We start from the raw sequence: 20454 nt of genomic DNA, 5'->3' as shown, positions 1-20454 counted from the left end.
TCAGATGTATATATACCCCCCCTGTCTCAATGCAAGTTTCACTCATGGTGTTGATGACTCATAGTCACATGATTACCCGAGGGAAAATAACAATTACAGCGGGCCAGGAAATAGACAGACATCCTCACTTGCACATTACAATAAAAAAGAGGACTCACCCATGCTATAAATCAGATCTGAAAAGTGTAAAAAAACCGCTGCTCATGTGTTCAGCGTAGCGCAGAGCGTGGCGTCCTGTGTGAACGAAAATAGGCGGCAGGCGTGCATGAAGCAATGCCTATATGCGTAGGCGTCGATTAAAGCGTATGCGCAAGGCGTCGCGCAAAGCGTGTGTGTGAATCGGCCGGTAGCGTTGCGTCACCGCCTCCGCTCTGTGCGCCCAGAGAGACCACATGCTCAATACCTCGCGTCGCTAGCCAGCCTCCCCTCCCTTCCGTGAGAGTCGTCTGGCTGCACGGAAACAGGCAATTGGGATACGCCCTCCCCTGCTCTACAGCTGCTCCCTATTGGAGCGACTGTTTCAGTCGCTGCCGGATGTCTGCTCCCGGCTTATTACAAGCTCTGTCATTGGCTCCAACCATGTCAATCAGAGCGAATTCCGCTCCCTCCTCCCTGTGTGTCGCTGTAAAGTGTCCTGCCGCCTCAGTGAAAACAACTATGCTAACAGCTAGCAAGCTAACGGCAGAAACCTACATGCTAGCTTGTTGCTACATGCTGAAAATGGCAAGTTGGATTGCTGGAAACTATTTTCCAAGGGCACTGCCGCCAAGCGCCGCCCACCCTGCCTGGTTCCGCCCTAGACTAGGTTAACTTGACAATTAGACACAACGAATCAGAAAATAAAACGGCAAACAACAAAACAAAAGATGGGCGTACCGAACAAAGTTTTTGAAGAAGTTCTTGTAGAAACATTGCAGATTCACAATCTCACATATTTTAAGCCATAGGCCTATATAACTTGTGTTGTTCTTTTCAGGCTCTACTATAACGTAACCTCGCCGCGTCAAGCTAACGGCAACAAAGACGTTTTTTTGGCGCACTTATTTCCGATTCCTTGGTTTACGCCCCCATGACAAAAAGCGGGGTGAAAGGTGCCCAGACTATGCGCTGCCAGAAAAAAAAAAAAAAACTATGCGCCGCCAGACTCCCCGGTAGGGAGGGGAGGCTGGCCAGCAAGACTATTTAGCTATAGGCAGAGCAGACATGGCAGTCTTTCATTCCACTGAGTTAGGTATACATACCTTTGTCTGTAGTACAACCATGATGTGAACGATAACAAAACACTTGATTTTGAAAATACTTTATTGCAAAATAATTTTACATCTTTTTTTTAATCAACAATAAAACACAAACCTAAAAGACTTCATCATCTCAGACTCTAAATTTCAGTGTTCATTTATCAAGGCAAAATATTTTACTGACTCAAAGAAATAATAAAATGTGTCATAGATGCTTTTATAAAACTTTACAAACTATCCATCTTCCCACAAACCAATTCTAAAACCCAGATCATCTCTTTTGGACCAAAAAATGTAAACAAGATATCACATTAAAGAGTTAAACAATGCATTAGTCAGGTCAATAAATTAATCAAGGCAGCATGGCTTCAACAACATGATCACAGTGTCAAGTCAATCATTCTGCCTCCACAGCAAAGTTATCGAACTGAGCCAGTTCGAATGTGTGTGTTCCTATGGCTGCCCAGCCATTCTTTGGCTTTAGCACCACAGCATTCTTCCATAGTGGATATCCATTCAGAGATCCTGAGGCGTACTGGCCCTGGAGGAAAGACAAAGACACATGATTGTATGTGTGAAACCACACCTTGTACCCTGTTGTTTTTTCCTCAAGAAAAATGTTGCGGTGCTTGTTAGACCGGTCCCCGGGTCCTGAAAGGCCCAGCCCAGACACCACATCATCGGCAGAGGTGGCCTCATCTGACTCTCAGCTTTTTACCAGGCGCGACAGTGGAGCTGGTATTGTTTCCACCTTGTGAGAGTGTGTGTGTGTGTGTGTGGGGGGGGGGAAGGGGGGGGGGGGGCATCTGCACGTTTATTTAGGGGCTGACTGGCGTTTCGACAGGTATGTCCGTCTTCTTCAGAGTCAACTCTGAAGAAGACGGACATACCTGTCTGTGTGAAGTGCCCAGGTAGAACTTTTTTCTATGTACACTGTCCCTCACTGTTGAGCACCAGGACCCTTTTATTCCAAACTTGGCTGAATCGTGCTGGACTTTATGTCGGCAATGGACTATATCTAGCTCTGTAAAAAAATAAAAATAAAATAAAGATCAAAAGAGGAAGTCTGTACTTACTTTGACTGTGAGTGCTAAGGTGTGCCAACCGTACGCCCGGGTGCCAGACTGCCCCTCTGCAAGCACAGTCTTACCAGCTATTGAGGAAAGAAGAGCACAAAATAACTCAACAATACACCAATTGCTGATAATGAGACAATGACATTGAGAGATGACCACTATAAACAATTTGTTAGTATTCCCATCTTTGCTGAGCAAGAGTTTTGTGCTAAAGGAAATAAAGGTCCCATATAGAAGCCTGTCCCAAATATAGGCGGGTTTGAACTCAGTGATTGAAGCAAATAAAAGCCCGGGCTGTTAATTGAAGTTGAATGGTATGTATTGTGTACTATGCAAAACGGTACAAAGCTTAATGAAGCAGAGGGCGATTAGAGGGCTACTGACCAAGGTCGTTGGTCACTTTGTAGGTGCCGTCGGCGAACACCCAGAAGAAGACTCCCATGGCGTTGCGGACCGACTGGCCTCCTTTATCCACTCTGGCCGCCACGAAAACACCGCCGGTCTTCACGCTCTCCATGAAGACGTCACACGAGACGGTCAGGTTCTCCCTGAAACACGGCCACGTAAAGAAGCCACACATGAGAAATCACACAGGCTGGTGTCTAACTCAGTGGGTACACTGTGACATGAGGAGAAACGTATTTATTTTGTCAACAAATTGTTTGTTAATTGGCTTGGTTGTGTGCGTCTCCACAACTTGTGAAGAATATCAGTCATTACAGACCAAAATGATCACAGCAAATTGTACAATTTGATGAGATTCTGCTCCTGTTAGGCCGAGGACTTACTGATTTTGCAAGCACATAATACCACATCTATCCCAAAATATCTTGGTTGGTTTGAAGATGATTGATTACATTAAGGTGTTGGACTTGTGCAACTGCCCTCGTCTCACCATTGGTAGTCGCCTATGACACTGATGGTCTGGTCGGCGTCCGTCGCCCATGTGATGGGCCTCTGGGTGAGAACCTGGCGTAAGGTGAAGACGTGCGGTCCAGCGTCGGTCAGGTTGATGTAGTACTCAAACACCCCCGTCTGGTCGGCAAAGTCTGGAGCCTCAGTGAAGGGAGGGTTGGCTAATGGAGGTTTGGATACAGAGGGTGGGAGAAAGAGGAAAGGGACGGAAAGGGACGATGAAAGGCCTGTTTTCTAAATCTTTTTGTATCAGTGAGCAGATGCACGTTCTAGGACTCCGCTTTGACAGAAAACTCCAATGGACCAGCCATCTTTCTAACATCTGTAAACATGCTGGACAACTTCTCGGAGCAATGTGGAGGTTGGCCAACAAGCTTGATCCTAGAGGCCGAGCTAACATCTGGTCAGGAGCATCATGGAGTACTCCTGCCTTGCCTGGATGAATGCCTCACAAACAACTCTCAGGCAGCCATCGCATAACAGTTGCTGCAACAACTGTTCTTTTCAAAATGCACACTACGGCAGACCTGAAAGCGCTGCTACCCCCCGCTCATGTCCCAGGTCGAACCACCCGGAGGCTCCCACCCAACCATGCCCTGTCACTGCCCAGGGCAAACACCCAACCATGCCCTGTCACTGCCCAGGGCAAACACCCAACCATGCCCTGTCACTGCCCAGGGCAAACACCCAACCATGCCCTGTCACTGCCCAGGGCAAACACCCAACCATGCCCTGTCACTGCCCAGGACAAACACACCCAACCATGCCCTGTCACTGCCCAGGACAAACACACCCAACCATGCCCTGTCACTGCCCAGGACAAACACACCCAACCATGCCCTGTCACTGCCCAGGGCAAACACCCAACCATGCCCTGTCACTGCCCAGGGCAAACACCCAACCATGCCCTGTCACTGCCCAGGGCAAACACCCAACCATGCCCTGTCACTGCCCAGGACAAACACACCCAACCATGCCCTGTCACTGCCCAGGGCAAACACCCAACCATGCCCTGTCACTGCCCAGGACAAACACCAAATGCCTGGACAGGAGCTTTCTCCACTCTGCCATAGCAACATGGAGCAGCCTTCCCCCCGTGGTTGTTGGAGACATTATATCAAGCAGTGTTGATGCCTTCAAGAAGAGACTGAACAAACACCTCCTCAGCACCAGACCCTACAACTCAAGGACTTCTATTTATCATACTTAATCAGTCTCACATATATTTATGAGTAGCTGCAGATCAATGCTAGGCTCTCTGAATGTAGTTCATGAAGCCTGTATCTGTAATAGCATAATAAAAATAAAATACATAAAAAATAAGAAATCTACAGCCAATGGTAAGGCAAAGGCGAGTGTAGAAATATAGATACACTACAAAAACTGCTTGGAGATTTGCAAAGGTTCATAGTTGATTCTGCAACATCATTCTTCAGGAGGCAACACATCTAAATGCTTTTTCAACACTGTGGCCCTGATTTGACAACCGCTAAGGGCTGTTTAAAGCACACAACACCTCTCAACAGCTAAGGGCTGTTTAAGGCACACAACACCTCTCAACAGCTAAGGGCTGTTTAAGGCACACAACACCTCTCAACAGCTAAGGGCTGTTTAAGGCACACAACACCTCTCAACAGCTAAGGGCTGTTTAAGGCACACAACACCTCTCAACAGCTAAGGGCTGTTTAAGGCACACAACACCTCTCAACAGCTAAGGGCTGTTTAAGGCACACAACACCTCTCAGCCATTGTAAAATCACTGTAAATCATGGCCTCTTGGGGCTTCTTGCCTAATTCTATGAGCAACAGAAACCCTGTGAACAGGTGAAGTTCTGTCTTGTCTGTGCTGTTACTTACCAACATTAAAGTCATCCTTGTAGATGCGGGGGAAGCGAGCAGAGGGAGGTGGGTCTGGGTATCTCCCTTTCTGGCCTGTTGCAATGGTGGTTAATGTATAAACCTCATCTTCAGCCACAGACAAGGTGAATGAGCCATCCAGAAGCTGTAACCGTCATAAACATGTGTAAAGACATAACAACGTAACGTGTATAGTTTAGTTACTGAATTTGTTTTGTGGCTCAATGTGAAATTTCCATGGAGGAAAGAACATGCTCAAAGCTTGAATCTCGCACTCAAACAACTTCCAAATCTGAGTGCTGTGTCAAGCTGTCACATCTCGTCTCTCACCTTCAGCGGAGCGAGTTTCTCGAAGAAGGAAGGCTTTTTTGTCTTGAAGTCAAACTTCGAGCGCCATACTTGGAGTGCCTTGATGGAGGCCTAGGAGCAACAAATACCCTTGAATCAGACCAAAGTATCAGTCGTTAGCTTTCCAGTTTGATGGAAGATCACAGAGGAACTTACAAAGGATCCCTTCAGCTGGAAGGTTGCATTCTGGGAGGTGAGATTGTAGGCTGGGAGTGGAGGCCTAATGCAAACTGAATGACCGTGAGTCTGCAAAGGAGATGGGAAAGAAAAAAGCTCATGTATCTCACGTGCATTTTAGTTTTTTAATGCAACATTGGTCTCTTAGGTTAATAAATGGCTAGATATAGCTATATATATATAGCTGTAACATAGCTGTGCCTATCGTCACCAGATAACTCTCTCTGAATATACACAGTACCAGAGTTTTTAAACCTCATATCGCCCGGCGACATTCCCACGCTGGCCTGGAGCATGTGCACCAGAGACTTCCACCTGGCCTTGGGCCTAGCTGGCTAATGTCCGGTTTCTGCTCATTTGAATGGGGATAAATAATTCAGTTATGCGGCTCTTCTAGACTTTCCAAATCTCATCGGACCGAATGGATCAAATTCTGGTAGTGATACGAGTCATTTTGCGCGGGTTGTGTGATGTTCAAAACAACCCCCCCCCCCCCCCCCCCACACACACACACACACACACACACACACACACCCCTAGGGCCTATTGCCCGATGACTTTGGCCTGCATACAGTTTCTAGTTTTGCATTGCAGGTTGCTGGCTGTTGAGCTGGGCTGATTAGCCTGATTGGAGATGGGGCAGCACCTGATCACTGCTGCCAGGCCTTCTACTTAGGGCTACCTGCCCTGCCAGTCAGCAGAGCCACTCTTACCTCATGAGACCACGCTGCTCTCACTGTTGTCTTTTGTTTTACACTGACAACACACAGCACACATGTCCCACTGCACCCATACACTTCCAGACACCACTGATACGGACTACCACACTCCATTGTATTCTATGTAGCATATTCTTTACTTTTTGTAATAAATTCAGATTATTGTTTAAAGTTGTCTGAGTACATCTCCCTCTTTTGTTGTGGCCTAGGAGCCGGTCATCACACACACACACACACACACACACACACACACACACACACACACACACACACACACACACACACACACACACACACACACACACACACACACACACACACACACACACACACACACACACACTAGGGGAAACACTGTAGGCTACGGCTAGGCTATGACAAATGCTGCATTCACGTGCTGGGGCACGAGTTGGGAAGTCGTTCTTGTGACTTCAGTGTGTTCATGAGCTTTTAAGTCGTAATGTGGAAACAACATGGATGCTACAAAGAAGATGTGTCGTATTATTGTGTCACAACTTATAAGAAAAGGGGAAAAAACTTGCCATGGATTCTATAACAACAGTGAGGTTTCCTTTGCCGTCTGTCAGGGCAACGTAACTTCCACCTTGTGCTAGATGTCCTACAGTCTGTAGGTAGGTCCATCCTGGCTGGGTGAACTGAGTGGTGTGGGCTGGGAAGAAGACAATGTAATACATTTTAGCACGAATACTTCCTCCAAAATACATGAACTCACTTGTTCATTAACATCAGTTGCTGCATAGACTCAATGGTGAGGGCGGGTGAGGTGCACATGACCGCTAGTCACATGACCTTGTCCCATCAGATATCGATGTAGCGGGCGAGCTGACCGCTAGAGGTCGTCATTACGGTCTTGAACGTAACGACAGTCGAGGTTTAAGTAGGTCAAAGTCGCACTAGCGAGAAGGCGTGGGAGTGGCGGATGCGTTATTATGGAACCCACCGCGGTAAAACCATGCCCTGTGCCCGCCTACTAGTGATGTGCGGGTCACCCAGAACCCGCCGGGTCCCGCGGGCTGGGCCGCCCCACCGGCGGGCTGGGTTGGCAAATTATGAAAATATCGCGGGTGCGGGCGGGGCAGACTCAGAACATGACAAAGCAACATTATTAAATAATTTAGAGCAGTGAAACACGCAGAGTAATTAACCTTAAAGACGTGAACTCTCTCTCAGGTACACACAATCAGACAGACTCCTGCTGCACTCTCTATAGCCTACATGGAGTAAAGAAACGCTTCAATGAGGTAGCCTATGTGCTCTCAAAACAAACATTTTGGAAGGATTATTCGCTGTAATTATTATTTGAAGTGTCCATAAAACTAATGCCACCGCAGATTTTCTGTTGTGGACTCGACTGTGATCTATTTGTCAAATTTACTGCAACGTGAGTAGGCTGTGAAGAATTGAGAGCGCATGAAGTAATTAAAAGAAATCAGACAGCTAGTCTAGCCGTATCTGCAAGCCGTCTGCGCACCTGCTGCACTACTACGTTTAGTAGCCTACTACTGTAACATGGCCAATTGAGAGCGCATGAGGTCATTAAAAGAAATGGGGAAGAATAAGAACTGTTTCTGTAGCCTGCCTAGTGCCTACCTCTATACCTGCTACCTCCATTTGAAACACTGTGGTCACGCCATCCGCACTTTGGGGAAGCGTAGTCGCGCTATCTGAAGACCATGGATTAATTGAAGAAAGACCGACATGAAAGCAGCCGCACAACTCATCCAGAGCAGTAGGCTACAACTGTTGTCGCGCAGGCAGCATGTGAGTGTCTGTGTGTGTGTGTGTGTGTGTGTGAGAGAGAGGGGAGAGAGACAGAGTTATTAGCTACTTTGCACACCTTGGAAGCTGTGCTGTGCTCCTCCTGAGTCCAGAGACATATTACATTAAATTGGCCGTTGCGGGCTCCTGGGTTGGGCTGGGTTCGGAATTTTCAGATATTTTAACGGGCTGGGCGGGGCGGGCTGGCTCCAATGACGGGTTGGGTTGGGGCGGGCCTTAAAAAACCCTGACCCGTGCATCACTACCGCCTACGCAGCAGTCAAGCGCCAGGCTTGGCCAGGAGCGAGTCTTTTGTTACCTTTTGACAGCTCTTGCCTCTTGACACCTCGAATCTCCCACATCACAAACACTGCTGCCCAGCCCAGAGATTTCATTAACGGCCCTGAACAAAATTATTTTCACTTGTGAAACAAATGTTCAGTGTCAATAATCACGCATGGGACAAAAGCACAAAAACGCGGAAGTAAAACAAAATGGTTTCGCTCTGCCTAGCAACAGACCCTAAACAAGAAGAACGGCTTTCCTCGCTACTTCCAGGGGCTTTCTACTCTCGCGAACATCTCTCATTATATTCTAGCAGTTTGTTTGGAAGTAATTTTGTAGTTAGAGCGAAACGGTTTACGGCAGCTGCCATAAACCGTTTCGTTTCACTTCCACGTCTTTCCGTCCCGGAGAGAGACTATAAACAACAAGAGAGCACTCGCCGATTCACTCGGCTTTGGTCTCATCTGTTGTTAGAGGTCAGATGTGAGGAATCACCATTACATTTAGACTGTTTCATAACAAGTGAAAATGTTGCTCGTAGTTGCTTTAACCATTTACCACATTCGTATTTTTGTTAGATTTAGGGTCATGAAATAAAAAGTGTACTATGAGGATTAAAAACTATTAAAAATATCTTTACAATGTATGCTGCCATTTTGACAAACCTTGAGGGTTGAGAAATCTTTCCCAAGTTTCCAGCTTGAGGAACTTGACATTATACATTTTTCCTAGTTGGAAGTCGGAATTTGAAACTTTCCGACATCTCTGGGTTGCATTGTCTACTCTCCCCTTTAGGTATTCCTGTACTATAGATGCACAGGGATACCAAATGTCATAATTGTAAAATATTCCTCTTAAAATGCAGGAGGCTATCCAGACCTGTGATCCAGATGGGAGACTCCACTACATAGTTGCCACTCCAGGGCTCCTCGGCTGTCATCAGCCCGTCTCGTCCAAACGGCAGTTGCTCATAGTAGCTGGCAACCAGGTTCCAGGATATGGTGCTGGAAGAAGAATCACAAGCCTCAGCCACACAGCTGCACACAAACTTTCCTCTGCATATTAAAGACCGCCTATTTGTTTCTGATGACGTAAATATGCTGAATGATGAATGAATACCCAAGGTGTATTCTCCTTATTTTGGACTTCAGAACAGTAATACAAGTCTTTTTCCATCTTAAAAAGACTGCTATGTGAATCCTGGAGTGTTCAGACACCCATTCCCTTGTGAATACACACCTGACTATAGACTTTACTGTCTAGTGTCTACATGTTTTCAATACCCGAGGAAACACCAGAAAAGGCCCTGGAGGAGGACAATCTCTTCCATGAACCAAGGATTAAAATACACAAGTGTGTGATCATGGAGGGATTATTCAAAATTGTAGTCCTCATCTATTCTTACAATACAATCTCCTACATTTCAGTTAAAGCAATAATCTGTGATATAGTCTACTCACGAAGTCATGCGTCCATTGACGTAGTTCTGGTTGAGGATCCGAGCCCAGCAGCCCGCTCCCTCCTCATCATTGAAGGTGCTGTAGTCCTCCGACGACCACAGCTTCTTCTGGCACTTCAGGGCCTCCATCACAGTGGTGGTGCCTGGGTAGTGGGCCCTGCCAGGGCATACACGCATTTAAGATTATATATATATATACTGTATACACGCATTTAAGATTATATATATATATACTGTATATATATATATATATATACATATATATATATATATATGTATATATATAAACAAAAGTTAATTTTAAGATAGCTGAGAATTGGGTAACTTCCTACTGCAAGTCTAAAAAAAATGGACCCCTGAAATCATTTGTTAGAGGGGGTGTCACATTTGTCTTGTGCAGGATAGCCTACCTGTTGTGCTATCGGTTGCACTAAACCGACGAGGAGACACGCCTGGCTTGTGCTTTTACAGAATCCCGTCGGAGAAAGAAAGGAGGAGGTTGTGGATTTGTGCGATTAGACGTGGTTCAGCCGCTGGGGAGGGCAAATGCAAATGGCTTTTTTTTCTACCATCAAAGTACACACGTCTTTGCTCTTTGCGGCCAACATTTCATCAAAGGTAAGCTCAAGTAACGTTACAATAATGATTAATACCCCGTTAACGTTACTTGAGCTTACCTTTGATGAAATGTTGGCCGCAAAGAGCAAAGACGTGTGTACTTTGATGGTAGAAAAAAAAGCCATTTGCATTTGCCCTCCCCAGCGACTGAACCACGTCTAATCGCACAAATCCACAACCTCCTCCTTTCTTTCTCCGACGGGATTCTGTAAAAGCACAAGCCAGGCGTGTCTCCTCGTCGGTTTAGTGCAACCGATAGCACAACAGGTAGGCTATCCGGCACTTTGGCTGAACAAACACAGCGTGAGAAACTAGTCGACTCGGCGGGCAACGGAATGAACAAGTTTTTTTTTTGACCGTCAGGTGGGCGTTCCCGGCAGCACGTAACGCCCCTTGAAAGCTATGAATAGATTGTGTGCTCAAATCTTTTACAGATGACTCCAGGTTTAGCATTTCCATACAATGACATCACATGCAATCGCATCAGGTTAGGATTCTCAAGGCTGAGAGATGTTAGGTCTCCGAAACGGAGGCAAGAGGCCATGCATACAAGCTTCATTTCACGGGCACAGAAAAGGATCCTACCCTATCACGTCTACAGCTTTGCTGAGCTCTTGGTCTAGCAGCATAAACAGGGTAATGGGCTCCCACAGGTTATCACTGGCTATGATCCTGACCCTCTCCAAGCCACTCTTGTCCAGAGTGTAGCGCAGGAGCTGGGGAACCCAGGCACAAGGAGACGGAGAGGAGAGGAAGAAGGTGATTGGCAGCTAGGCTAGGCTATACAGTATTTGCTACGATCGGGTAAGAAATTGGTATATGCAAAAATAATGTTCTTCAGGAATGGGGGGGGGGGGGGGGGGGGGACAATACTAATTTTCAAATTGATTGGGATTTTTGCTTTTTTTTTCCAAGGGCTTCAACTTTTCTTGATCTAAGGATCAAGAAACATCAATATCAATTACAAATATGTTTTATGACCACAGCAATATACTGTATATGTCCATCAACTTCACACATCAAAGTCAGTGACCTATGCTTATTAGTGATGATGTCATGCTTGAGTGGAAAATACTGTGGCATGCACATGGGCATAAAACACAGCAGCATGCACAATTGTAGCATATCATGTGACTTCATCACTGAACTATTAACGTTGACTCTCCACGCACAAGAGAAAAACAGCCACAAACATTGAGGTCTACTTGACCCAGCACACCAAATACTGTATGTCTCATAAGAAGAAGCGACAATTTCTTTACTGCCCAGTTGAGGCTTGAACACAGGCCTACCTCATGAGAGCGTATGAAAATAAAAAAAGACCAAACCAGTGAGCCCAACTGGGCAATAAAGAAATGTAAATCACATGTTTTGTAAATCAGTTATCAGGCACCAAAATCCCATCCAGTGAACTCAAAGAGAAAGTTACAGCGACGTTGTGATTGCCATTGGGGCAAGGGAGTGATTATGCATTGCAAGTTTCAAGAGTTTGTGTGTGCCACCTGGTGTGACTTTGAACCAGGTCTACTTACCCAACCACCTCAACAGCATCGTTAAGGTAGGGGTCATGTGACTTTGAACCAGGTCTACTTACCCAACCACCTCAACAGCATCATTAAGGTAGGGGTCATGTGACTTTGAACCAGGTCTACTTACCCAACCACCTCAACAGCATCGTTAAGGTAGGGGTCATGTGACTTTGAACCAGGTCTACTTACCCAACCACCTCAACAGCATCGTTAAGGTAGGGGTCAACGTTCATAGTATTGGCGACACTCCAATCGCCGTCCGCCGCGATGATGCCCAGATCAGTTAGGCCGACTTTATCCAGCATGTCCCGGAGCACCTTGGCGACAAAACGATATGCTCTCAGAGGAACAGCGCTATTTATTTATTCAAAAGGTTCTTGACCGCTGTGTGTGACACCTACTGTATAACCCTCACATGTTGACGGCTGTGTGTGACACCTACTGTATAACCCTCACATGTTGACGGCTGTGTGTGACACCTACTGTATAACCCTCACATGTTGACGGCTGTGTGTGACACCTACTGTATAACCCTCACATGTTGACCGCTGTGTGTGACACCTACTGTATAACCCTCACATGTTGACGGCTGTGTGTGACACCTACTGTATAACCCTCACATGTTGACGGCTGTGTGTGACACCTACTGTATAACCCTCACATGTTGACGGCTGTGTGTGACACCTACTGTATAACCCTCACATGTTGACGGCTGTGTGTGACACCTACTGTATAACCCTCACATGTTGACGGCTGTGTGTGACACCTACTGTATAACCCTCACATGTTGACGGCTGTGTGTGACACCTACTGTATAACCCTCACATGTTGACGGCTGTGTGTGACACCTACTGTATAACCCTCACATGGGGCAAAACCAAATGCTGGTGGCTGTTTTTCTTTGTTTGTTTCTTCCATTAGGATCATGCTTACTCATACTGTAGTGAAACATTTCAATGACTTCAATAAAAGGACATTGAAAGGTAAAAAGGTTAGGATTACCTTGATGTACTTGCTGTCAAAGTTCCGCTCATTCCAAATCTGAAACAGATGAAATTGCATTTCAGTTACATAGCAGATGCCTTTATCTAGCTTTGCTAGATGCTAGCTGATGCTATGAATAGTGTGCACGGTTGAGACGTTGGACAGCTCTTATATAATTGACCTTATTCACATTTTGAACACTTGGGGTAGGAAACCCGGAAGATTATAAAAGTAGCATTAGTTAAAGGTGAATTCAACAACCTGGACCTTATTTCCAGCTTTAATTAGGATTTTTAACTCACCCTGATCTTTTTTTTTTTAGATCATCAACAATGTTATTATGCACCGAGCAGCGGCCTGCAAATGAGGAATACGGGGCATGTGTAATGTGTGTATGTACGTCCTGTAAAAAGCTTATTTTATGACACACAGCGGCTCATATCCTTATTATATGATATTGACATAAATGTGACCAGTGTCGGTGCAAAAATCGTTCGGCTCCCATTTCAGCTCGGGCAGGCATTTGATTGACTGTATGTCGGACACGTGGTGGGATTAACGTGGGCAAAATGGCCGACAGTTTTAGATTAGCTAACAAGCTAACGCTAAGCTACTGATGTTATCGGACATGATAGACATTAAAAGTATGAATCAGGGTTAGGGTTAGACCCTGTTGTGGACCCGGAGCCGAGCACTTCTAGTAGGGCGAACAGAATCGTAGATGCTGTACCTACACCGGCTCCATTTACCTCTGCCAGCCATCCATTGCTCCGTTTTCCATCCAGGGACCTGAGATCCGGGGACTCGCATCAATGAAAGTTGAGAGCTCAGAGCAGTTGATCAAGCCGCCACGGCAGTCCATGGCATGGTAAACACCGGGAGGATGGCTGGATATTTATCTGATTTCGAGAATATCGACGAATTTGAATTTGATGGCCACCCGTATTTATTTGAGCCGGTCCGGACTAACGTCATTAGGATTCCAAACTGGGGAGCGGGGGGAACAGGGGCTACTATATCTACCAATGTGACGGACAGCAGACAGACAGGGTGAACACACTACACCAAGGTAAAAAAATACAGCGTTCATTGTCTCTATGATATAATAAGGATATGAGCCGTTGTGTGTCATATAAAATAAGCTATTTACAGGACGTAAATACAAGCATTTCATGTGCCCCGTATTCCTCGTTTCCAGGCCACTGCTCGGCACATAATGTTATTGCTGATCACTTTTCAGGGGGAGTTAAGAATCATAATTAAAGCTGGAAATAAGGTCAAGGTTGTAAAAAAAACTGAATTCTCCTTTAAAGCGATAATCTCAAAGATTTCAGTTCCCTCCTCTTTTCCTGCAAATGAGGAATACACAGCGTAATGTGTGTATGTGTACGTCCTGTAAAAAGCTTATTTTATGACAAACAGCGGCTCATATCCTTATTACAGTGGGGAGAACAAGTATTTGATAGACTGCCGATTTTGCAGGTTTTCCCACTTACAAAGCATGTAGAGGTCTGTAATTTTTATCATAGGTACACTTCAACTGTGAGAGACGGAATCTAAAACAAAAATCCAGAAAATCACATTGTATGATTTTTAAGTAATTAATTTGCATTATTATTATTATTGCAATTGTAAGTGGGAAAACCTGCAAAATCGGCAGTCTATCAAATACTTGTTCTCCCCACTGTATATGATACTGAGTGACATAAATGTGACTATAGCGATGATGAGCGGTAACTGCAGGTAAGTCCGTTTGCTCAGCCATAGTAACCACCTGGAAAAAAGTAGGTTGTTACCATGTTGTTACCCTACTACTTCACACAAGAGTTGTCGGGAACCTATAATAACGTTAGTTAGTTGAAGAGCCAGTCTATTGCGTTAGCTCTGCCTACCCTCTCTGGGGTGTCACCACAGACACCCAGTTCATAAACGCTGCAATACTGAAAATGCAAAGGCTTCCATCAATGGGCCATGGGCTCAATAACCATTGTGTTAACTCAGTTGATGATAGATAGTGACTTGACAGACATTTTATTTACATGAAAATCTTTGAGATTATAACTTTAAAAACATAAGTGAGGACAAAATACACATAAACGTGTTACCAAACTAGCTAACACTCTTGACTAAAACAACCACAATTACTTTTTTAATTTGGCCCAGAATTAGCTTACCAGCTAATAAGCTGCTACCAAGACTAGGATCTTGTAGCTTGCGATAATGAACTAAATATATTACAATGTAAATATATCTGTCTGGATTCTTGAGCTCCATTTGTTTCAAATATGTTTGTCAGTAGAGAATCTGTGGATTGTGAAATTGCTTGTATGCTTCTATAGGACAGAATGGGATGGACTTGCTCTTCCATGCAGAGTTCCGCATCCCGAGTATTCAATGTGTATGAGAAGCTGGCTCTTAAATGTTTATTTTCAAAGTATTGAATAAAGTCAATCAATCAATCAATCAATCAACAATTAGTCAAATGGCCACCGTGTGAATAAGGTCAATAAGGGCCCTTCTATAGGCGTACTAGGCATAACAAGGTGCCTGAACAGGGATGAGAAGCAAAGTACACACCCCGACATAATCAATATCCAGATTGTGGTACTGCTTCGCGCCAAGGATCCACGTCACCACATAGGATGCGGTGATATCAGGGAAGTCATAGGGCCAGTTCTTCCCACGGCCTACCCAACCAGGAAAGGCCCATGGCAAACCTGCAGAGACATGACATGTCACACACACACACACACACACACACACACACACACACACACACACACACACACACACACACACACACACACACACACACACACACACACACACACACACACACACACACACACAGCCTTGAGTAGTATTTTAAAAAGCAATATATCATTGTCAAATTAATATTGCTACCTTGGTATAATTACCAAAAACAAATGAGACGATGGTTGGAGACAATTGGTAGCATCTATCTTGCACCGGTGGGATTGTTAGTACTATTGTTTCTCAAAATGGAGAACACAATTCCCATAAACCCTGTTCCTTCCTGTCCTCCTTCCCCTCCAAGGCTTGTTTGAGATGAGCAGTTTGGACCAGCAACTTGCTTGGTCCATTCAAGCTCAGGCTTGGACAGAGCGAGCCGCGGAACTAACAGTAACAGTAATTTTGTTATTACTTTATTACAAGTTAAATTCCTGAGAAGGTCTATTGCACTGCTGTGAATATGATGATTTATTAAACCTAGGTCACCTATGTAGTAGAAATATGCAATTCTTTTTTTAATTGGATCTGGATCTGGATGTATCATTACAGGTCAAGTTAACATGCCTATGCAATGTTAGATTGCCAACATTCTCTCCCCTGTTACTCATCAGAAGTATGCATAACACATTTGTTGAGACAAAATGTGATGAGCAACAACAGAAGAAATCAATCCACAAGCTATTAATGGTAGGCTGTGAAAAGTCCTACCTTATCTGTAAAGGGGAAACCTATTGAACCAATTTTCATTCAGATAAATTGAGCTGAGAGGTCAAGGGACCCTTTTGAAATATAGTTTTCCCTCACACAAATGTAACCTACGTTTGGAGCATTACTTAGCCTCCTTCCCAACAAGCTAGCATATCATGCTTGGTACCAATGGATGCCTTAGGTCTTCTAGTTTCTTCTGATAACAGGATCTTTGTTGTAGCTTTAATGTGTTGGTCCTACTTCACTACAGTGTGCACTGTGCAGCATTTAGCAATAATAGCAATATGCTCTCTCACCTATTAGTGTGATATTTGGGTTCCTCTTCTTAGCTTCCCTCATAAGCCACCACTCATAGCCCCGGAAGTAGTTCTCATCATTCTCATAGTGCATGTGAGATGGCTCTGTTCCATCTAGAAAAACAATGATCACATGAAATGAAAGTAACATCATTTACGTTCACACTGTATATTTGGCAGATACTGGCATTTTATTAATTATTAAATCATTTCATTAGTCTGGGTCACAAAATATGGCTATTAGCAGCTTCAGTCCATAAATATTATTATCAGTTGCAGCCGTCAAAAATCCATATTGGTCAAACATTATACTGTCCAGCACTACTGTACTGTAGCTAGGGTTGCGTATCGTTTGGATTTGTTTCGATTTCGATTCCGATTCTGGACTCTGCCACTCCGGTTCGTAACAATTCTCAATTCCGAATCTTTGGGGGGCGGGGTCAAAACAGGACACGTTTCACAGAAAAGAAAAGAAAATATAAGGGGAAAAAAACATTTCACAAGTCATATTCAGTCATATTCATATCATAACATTGCTTGTCATAGATTTAGATTAACACTTAATGTAGTGGTCCGTGTCCACCACTTAATATGTTCGGAAGGGAACTCGGAATTCATATTTATTCTGCAACCCAAATTTGTTTAGGAATCAAGCAGAATCAAAATTAAAAATGTTATTCCATTTAGATTCGTTTGGAGTTTAAATTCCTTTGGAATCGGAACCAGTTCTAAATATGCCCAACTCTAATGTAGCCTATTCTCCATAATCTTTCCCCTGCCAGGAGGAAACAGATGAAATTATGGGCATAATGCCACTGTATGCTTTGCATTCATTTTACATTGACTGTTTCTACTGCTTGGTTTAGATTATATTTGCATTCGTATATTTTATGTTTCTTTCCTCGCTGTATATATAAAAAGTAGAGCGCGCACATCCACTCAAATTGCAGGTGCAGGACAAAAGCAATGAAACATATAAAAAGAAATAGAGTCCGCACACTGCTTGACTTGCTCCCAGTCTTTCCTCGCTGTATCCTGCTACATTGGCCCTCAATAAAGTTTCATCTTATCTTGTACTCCACAACAGTGTAAGACTACTGCTTTGTAAGGCAACCAATGCTATTTTATTCATTCTGACCATAGACGCATTACTGCCTGCACTGTACCCAAGTGCAGTGACTGACCTCATCACTACATGACTGTATCACATGACTCTGTAACTCATTTCTGCTTAGACTACTGCACAAAATCTCACCAGTCGTTTGAGCGTCCCCTCCGATTTCCACCTTTAGTATATGCAAGGAGGCTCCAAAGTTAGGCTGTAGATTTAAAAAAGGCAGAACAGTGGGTTTTCAAGTATTATACTACTGCACTGGTCATGTCAAATCATATTATTATTATTATTATCATCATCATACCTTGAAGAGGTAGTCTAATATCTGGCTGCGATATGGTTCAGCATAGTTGACCAGTAAACGAGATGTTGCCTAAATGGGAACCAGGAGAACAATAACAACAATAACACATGATAATTATATTAAAATAGAGAAATTCAACCAACTGTTTATACTATCAAACCAAGAACCGTAAAAAAACAAGGATAAGACATCACTAACGTCACAGGGTTCGAATTTTGCATTGGGGCCAGCATTGGGGCATTGAAAGTCCCACTACAAACCATCAATCACCTCTGATTGAAAAACGCTTCCACCAGATTAAAGAAAACACATTTGACATGATGTTGACTGATGCCCTGTTCGGTCATGTATCTTGGACCAAAGGAAGGGGCTTAAGCTGATGGACAGTGTCATCATGTTTGGAGACCAAACCAGGAAAACTACTATTAGGCACATTTTCATGAAATAAAAAAATCACTCAACATCACGTAATGGTGGAAGCATTTTGGTTAATATGGTTATGGTTAATCACGACCAATGCTCAATTCGAACGCTGTTGTCACGTGCGAGATGTCTCTTCTTTCTTTATAGGTAACTTCCTTGTATCAAACCAGGAAGTAGTGGACTAGACTAACGTTAAACTCACCCCTCCGCCGCTCAAACCTCCAATCCCGTCAAAAACTCGTCCTAATCCCACTTTGTCGTCCAGGACATAGCTCTGACACGAGCAGGAGTCTGAAGATATCAAGAGCAATAAAGGGACAACTGCAGCCAGTCTGGAGATCATCCTGTCGCTACAACCACCAGCTACAACTACTCAGATGACTGCCCGGGGCGCATGCGCACAGGACGCTGCTGGCTCCTTTATGTCATGTGACAGCTGCCCAGTCATGTGGCCTCAAAATGATGAATAGCGCTCAACCGGCACGTGACTTTTCGTGACGTAATTTGCCCCGGAAGTAAGTTCCGCATGCATTTTCTCCGTAGACATTTCGATAAATCCAAAATATAACGAGTTTTAAGGCTCGAACCGAGCCAAAAAGTCTTCCAGAGAATCGTGAGTGACCATAAAACATTCGGTTTAAGGGATTCCCCGTTGTTATTGTTTGTTCTCGCTTAAACCGAATGTTTATGGTCACTCACGAACAGTGTTGGGCAAGTTACTTTCAAAATGTAATATACTACATATTACTAGTTACTTTCATTTGAAAGTAATAAGTTCCTTTACAATATTACTTTCTGTGTAGAGTAACTCATTACTTAGTAGCCTACACTACTTTTGCATTACTTTTACCAAAACAACAGCAGCAGCAGAATGACATTGCTGCCCCGGAACCATCCAGAAAAATTATTTCAACCGCCTTGAAGTCAGTGTGTAAACAATCCAAAATTCTAAATGTTATTCTTTTCCTTTGTTATTGTCATCTATAGTGGTTATTTGCATAAAAACAAATAAGTTGGATTAGGAAATGATTGTATCTTTTTTAAATATGTGCTTAGATTTAATAAAATGTAGCCTAAATCAATTTGTAACTTGAGTTACTTGAGAAAGTAGCCTAACTGGTATAATATTACTGAAATCCTATAAGTAATAAGTTATATTACTGAGTTACTGCTAAAAGTAATATTACATATAATATGTTACTTTTGTAATGAGTTACCCCCAACACTGCTCACAAACGATTATATTTGGATATGTGGGATACCCGACCACATATAGACCAAATCAGCGGGATGTTTACATTTACTTCCGGGTACCCCTGGGTCCACACATTATAATGGCGGTGAACGGCACAAACTGACATGTTGAAGACAAAAACAGACAAAGAAGACAAAAATGGTTTGTCCGTGTTGTGTTGTTGTTTAATATCATTCATAACAACACTTTCACTAACGTTAGTGGAGACCAGACTAGCTAATTTACCTGTTGGACCAGACCAGAGTAGACTTGAAGCTAAATTAAATTGACGTGGCGTCAGTAGCTCTGTCTGTACCAGGCTCTTTCTCGCCGAGAAGAGCCTGGTGACGCGAGGTTACTCTGTCTGTAACGTAAAAAAACGGCGAGTTTGACAGACAAGCAAACGTTATTAGCTAGCTAACACTAAAACAAACACAGAAGAAAGGCTAGATACGTCGGACAAGCATGTTTACCAACCGTTTAACCATTTAAATTGAAAGTAGTCGGCCGAAAACAACGAGAGGGTTTGACAGCATTTATTTGACAACACGCACATTTAAACCTGCCGCCTTCCCCAAGTGGTACCCGGAAGTAAATTTGTTTACATGGTGACGTCACGGTGATTTGGTCTATAGCT

General features: G+C 44.0%; 1 protein-coding gene across 2 annotated transcripts; it reads right to left on the bottom strand.

Moving 5' to 3' along the window:
- Positions 1–1294: 1294 nt before the first annotated feature.
- Positions 1295–18954, bottom strand: galcb (galactosylceramidase b). Of its 2 annotated transcripts, none has more exons than XM_083632547.1 (17): positions 18786–18954; positions 18161–18229; positions 17998–18061; positions 16743–16856; positions 15562–15701; positions 13003–13041; positions 12190–12317; positions 9855–10010; positions 9274–9398; positions 6873–7000; positions 5591–5680; positions 5417–5506; positions 5087–5231; positions 3210–3390; positions 2699–2862; positions 2315–2391; positions 1295–1779 (listed from the first exon to the last, which is right to left on the bottom strand). In XM_083632547.1, the coding sequence occupies exons 1-17, from the start codon at positions 18924–18926 to the stop codon at positions 1636–1638; spliced, it is 1995 nt and encodes a 664-aa protein (XP_083488673.1). In that variant the 5' UTR covers positions 18927–18954; the 3' UTR covers positions 1295–1635. The 2 variants fall into 2 exon arrangements, with proteins under 2 accessions (XP_083488673.1, XP_083488672.1); XM_083632546.1 differs by lacking the exon at positions 12190–12317 and adding an exon at positions 11057–11187.
- Positions 18955–20454: the final 1500 nt, after the last annotated feature.

This window comes from Poromitra crassiceps (assembly GCF_964638095.1).
Source record: "Poromitra crassiceps genome assembly, chromosome: 3".
Lineage (NCBI taxonomy): Eukaryota > Metazoa > Chordata > Actinopteri > Beryciformes > Melamphaidae > Poromitra > Poromitra crassiceps.
Note: the sequence above shows the minus strand (reverse complement) of the source record. Positions and strands in the feature narration are given on the sequence as shown.

Excerpts from the sequence above, each read along its gene's own strand:
- galcb (XM_083632546.1), bottom strand. The coding sequence starts at position 18,926 with ATGATCTCCAGACTGGCTGCAGTTGTCCCTTTATTGCTCTTGATATCT. Across the intron at positions 18,062-18,160 it reads TATTAGACTACCTCTTCAAG|CCTAACTTTGGAGCCTCCTT; the intron begins GTATGATGATGA and ends TTAAATCTACAG. Across the intron at positions 2,863-3,209 it reads GTCATAGGCGACTACCAATG|GGAGAACCTGACCGTCTCGT; the intron begins GTGAGACGAGGG and ends GCCGTGTTTCAG.